The sequence below is a fragment of the Perkinsus marinus genome (assembly GCF_000006405.1).
Source record: "Perkinsus marinus ATCC 50983 genomic scaffold scf_1104296962564, whole genome shotgun sequence".
NCBI classification, from domain to species: domain Eukaryota; phylum Perkinsozoa; order Perkinsida; family Perkinsidae; genus Perkinsus; species Perkinsus marinus.
In genome coordinates, this window is record NW_003205384.1 from 1 (window position 1) to 4,242 (window position 4,242).

At 51.9% G+C, this 4,242-nt stretch overlaps 2 protein-coding genes across 2 annotated transcripts; one reads left to right on the forward strand and one right to left on the reverse strand.

Annotated features, from left to right (window-relative positions):
- Nucleotides 1-300: 300 nt before the first annotated feature.
- On the reverse strand, nt 301-493 carry Pmar_PMAR008328 (hypothetical protein; the record flags this gene model as incomplete). Its single annotated transcript, XM_002771691.1, has 1 exon — nt 301-493. A coding segment is annotated over one exon (193 nt), but the record flags the coding sequence as incomplete, so codon positions are not given.
- Nucleotides 494-683: 190 nt separating this feature from the next.
- On the forward strand, nt 684-2,938 carry Pmar_PMAR008329 (tRNA-guaninine transglycosylase, putative; the record flags this gene model as incomplete). Its single annotated transcript, XM_002771692.1, has 13 exons — nt 684-773; nt 877-1,009; nt 1,066-1,157; nt 1,279-1,397; nt 1,443-1,627; nt 1,669-1,798; nt 1,849-1,999; nt 2,043-2,153; nt 2,215-2,318; nt 2,363-2,471; nt 2,517-2,602; nt 2,650-2,733; nt 2,779-2,938. 13 exons carry the CDS (start codon nt 684-686, stop codon nt 2,936-2,938), a joined length of 1,554 nt encoding a protein of 517 aa, XP_002771738.1.
- Nucleotides 2,939-4,242: the final 1,304 nt, after the last annotated feature.

The following is a 4,242-nucleotide window of genomic DNA, read 5'->3' on the forward strand; positions in this document are numbered from 1 at the left end:
ACACCGTTGGCGATGCCATCGCTCGAGCCAGGGCCTACTACCTCCTGTCTAGAAGTAACTATATGCACTTCAGCGAAGTTGGTGATTTTTCGGACGTATTCCTGAGCACCCGGCACGAGGGGGATGCCAGATTTGAACTCGGGAGACTCATGGAAGATATAACACTTCTCTATAGCCTCTTGAGCCGTACCTGATTCACAACCAGAGTGGTCGTTCGAGCGCAATTTCCAGAGTGCCGAAATTCCTCTGGTAGAGATGGGCTAGTCAGCTATCCATTAGCACGGTTAAGGGTAGTAGTACCTCCTTGAACCTCCCAGAAGCGGTACGTGAAGAAGTCTGAGACCCTCAAGTGTGTGCCGTAGACCCTATTGTGCCACTTAGTGTAAGTGGCCAAGTACTGCCCAAGGACCTCATCAAGGTCGCAGGCTACTACAGGCCGCTGGTGCTTAGCAGCAGCAGAGCTGACGATATGTAGAGTGCTACCTCCAGCCATGGAGATCTAATGATCTACCTGACGACAATAATAATTGCTTCAACGATTGTGCATGTGGGCGAGAAATTCCGTTTGTATGAACGATTACCACGCTTATAATCGTCCGTGCGCCAGAAGACCTTACCCATACATAATCGTCACAGTACCACAGGAAAGGATTCCTCCCGTAGTTAACTTTGTTGATTAAGCAATGTCGACTAATATCCCTGTCGTCGTTAAGTGGGGGAAGGCCACCTATAATATTGAGGTCAACACTGCGGAATCCGTGGCTGTTTTAAAGGTAGTATTCCACGCAAGCCGTGGTGCATTCGAGATGGAATTGAACCTGCGTCGCCTCCTTATGCTCGAGAGGTTTTACCGTCAGCGTGGATTCGCCTATTCAGACTCAGCTGGAGAACCTCACGAGTGTGCCGCATGACAAGCAGAAGATCATGGGCCTACCAGGCGGCCTGCTCAAGGACAGCGATGACCTCAGCAAGAAGATCACCAAGCCTAATCAGAAGATCACTCTATTAGGTCGGCCTCCTCCTCCGCTCTATAGTGGCAATATCATCTTGGATCGCCCCCCTCAGGGACTGCCGTGGCTCAGCAATTGAAAGCCCCGACCGCGAGCACCGTCTTCGTAGAGGACCTGTCGGACGAGGAAAGGAGGAAGGTTCTCAAGGTACTTCAGTTTGATTCGCCCCTTCGGCAAGGCACCAGCATGTGGTCAATCTGCCTTGCCGTGCTTCACTACGCTAATCGAGAATCCCTATGAGTAGTCTGATGTTTTTACGTTACCTCAGGAAAGGGAGGTCGAGACTCTACCTATTGGGTTGGTGAATCTGGGCAACTCCTGCTATATGAACGCCACCTTACAGGCCCTATATGCAGTTCCTCCTCTACGACAGGCACTGTTGAAGTAGTAGCAAAGGGATTAGTAGGCTCCTCAGTATAGTTGTGTACTCAGCTACGACAGTAGTGCTCATAGTGAAGGCAGCAACCAGGAGAGGAGCCTGAGCGCCTTGATACACCAGACCTTCAAGGACCTCGGCACTAAGGCTGATGCAGTCGAGCCCGCCAGCTTATTTATGCTCCTTCGAGTTATGTATCCCGAGACCTTCGGAAAGACAACGCAAGGAGGTACTTGGGCCGGTCGTCGTTGTCGTGGTCGTGGCAACACTACCGCGTGCTAGGTATTCCCCAACAGCAGGATGCCGACGAGTTCCTCCGGGCTCTCATGCTCAACCTCTCTGACACGGTCAAGACGCCTCACAGTAATGTTATCGATGATTTGTTTGGCTTCACAATGAAGACTCGCATGCGGTAATAGGACCATGTGCTTCACAAAGACCTGATGCTACTGCTACTACTAGGTGCCTGGAGGCTGAGGCAGAGCCGGAGTCTGTCTCGGAGGAGCGTCATCGAGTGTTGTTGTGCCACATGGGCACTCCTACTGACCCCGTAGGGCACCTCTACCAGGGAGTTCAGCTCAGTCTGAAGGAGACTATCACCAAGCAAGCTTCGGTAAGCTGCCTGTTGGTGAAAGAGGACCTCTGAGGATCTACAGGTCCTCGGTCGCGACGCTGAGTTCGAGAAGTCCTCGGCCATGGACTCCCTTCCGGAGTACCTTATAGTAGAGTTCGCCAGGTTCCAGTGGAAGGGAGAGAGCACTCAGCTGGTAGGCTCCACATCTCGTGGCGAGCGCGTTCAGTGGTCTCTGTAGGCACTCATGCTACTAGGACCAAGATCACTCGAAAGGTCACTTCCCGCAAGTGCTAGACGTGTACGATTTCTGCACGGAAGATGTGCGGAAGCAGCTCACTCGTGGACGACAACGCAGAAGGTAGTAGCACTGGCGATGAGGAGTTTCGTGATGCACAACTTCAGGGTTTACATGGACGAGCAGGAACGGAAGAGGATCCAAGCTAAAGAGGCTAATAGGAAGGACAGCGATGTCGAGATGGACGCCACTGAGGAGGACTCGAGCGTGGCACAGGTGAGAGAAGGATCTTGCTTACCGCTGTGATGGTTACTGTGATAGATACCCACGGGCAACTACAGGTGTGTATCAATAGTCTCCCATGAGGGACGATCGGCTGAGGGTGGACATTATATGGGCTGGGCTAAGTAATGCTACGTGCCTCTATACTGCTGAGAGTACTGGGGGCCTCTAGGTTCAAGGAGGCCGATGGTGACGTCTTCAAGGAGGACCAATGGGTTAGATTTAATGATGACAAGGTTACTCAGCATGATTGGAAGTAGCAGTACTCGAGATTGCTGATGCCGGAGTTGGACCATTGTAGGTATGTCGTGGACCAGTTGGTCGGTGGCCGAGCCGATACCCAAATAGCATACATTGTGATCTACCAGAAGGACAAGGTGCCTGATGGGTCTATTGAGGAGATCGTCGATGAGGAGATGGAGATGGAATCTAATCCCGACAAGAAGAAGGCCAAACAGTGATTGTCAGTGTGATAACAATAAACACAATTTTCCCACTATAAAGCGTCTTGTGTTGTCGCAACGGGGTTACCCGATCATCAATTCTCGAGTCGAGGACTTTGACACACGTAGCACTAAAAACCCTTTGTACGGGAGTGTGGGAAGGGGAAGAGCACACAACCCTCACACTATTGGCAGCTTAGGAGTTGGTGCTCTTCCATGTCTAACGATGGCTTAGATGTTGAGCAACTAAGATGCTAACCATCGAGCCGATGGTGCGTCACCATCGTCAGACATCTCCCGACCTAGGGAAAGAAAATAAAATTCATCTCCGCACATCGATGCGCCCACTCGCACGAGAAATCGCGATGAATGTTGATGCCTGTGAGGGTGGTGCGATCAATGCACTACAGCGCACGCAATACGATATCGATTAACCGCGAACACATTGCAGTTCACGCGTGCACTCCCTCCCTTCCTGTTTTTACTGTCGCTATGTCTCACTGCGCTCTCAGATTTGGCTGGCGGTATTCCTCCATCCTTTCTACCTAAGGGCCGATTTATCATTACTGCTGGAACGCAACTGTATACGGTGGATTCAGAAACATACATGCATTGGACGATTGAGCGACTCCGCACCAGAGTCGGCCACGGCCATGGCAACAGCTTTACTAAGGCTAGCTATGTCTAATGGGCTCAGTTGGGCCGACTCTTCTATTATCCTCGGTAGTAGGCTCCAGGCAAGGTCAGCAGCCTCAGGCCAGTGAGCGAGAGCCCACACAACGTTACAGCACTCACGCGTGGTGAAAGCAATTGTGATGAGATCAATGAGCTCCGACTGATCAGGACAGGGCAACTCCAGGACGCACAAACTCCACAAGTAGTTGGCGACGTTCTGCGACGTTCGCTGCTTCAACGGCTTCATCTTGACCCCACGCAGAGGGACCACTAGTCCTGCTTGCCGACATCGTGCCAATGCCCATAAGGTGTTCGTCACAGCTTGTGTTGAACTGAGTGAAACGGTCGATGCCCTGAGCGCAATCTTAGATATGCAGCACTGCACAGCTGCGTGGTAACCTTCGGTGGGCAGGAGAGGCAGGGACTTGGCGAGAGCCCAGGAGACCATACTGAGGTCCTGGGAGTTGAACTCATCCATTCTTGTTGTAGCTGATCTGACGAGGTAAGTCATCACGTCGTCATCAGTGAACTCAAGCTTCACAAAACCCCAGAAAACCGCGGCCAGTTGTTTGGGCTCGATGACACCACAGTGGGACAAGTCCATAGCAGTTACCCGCTTGGCGACAACAGCAAGAGTCGCCGTGCAT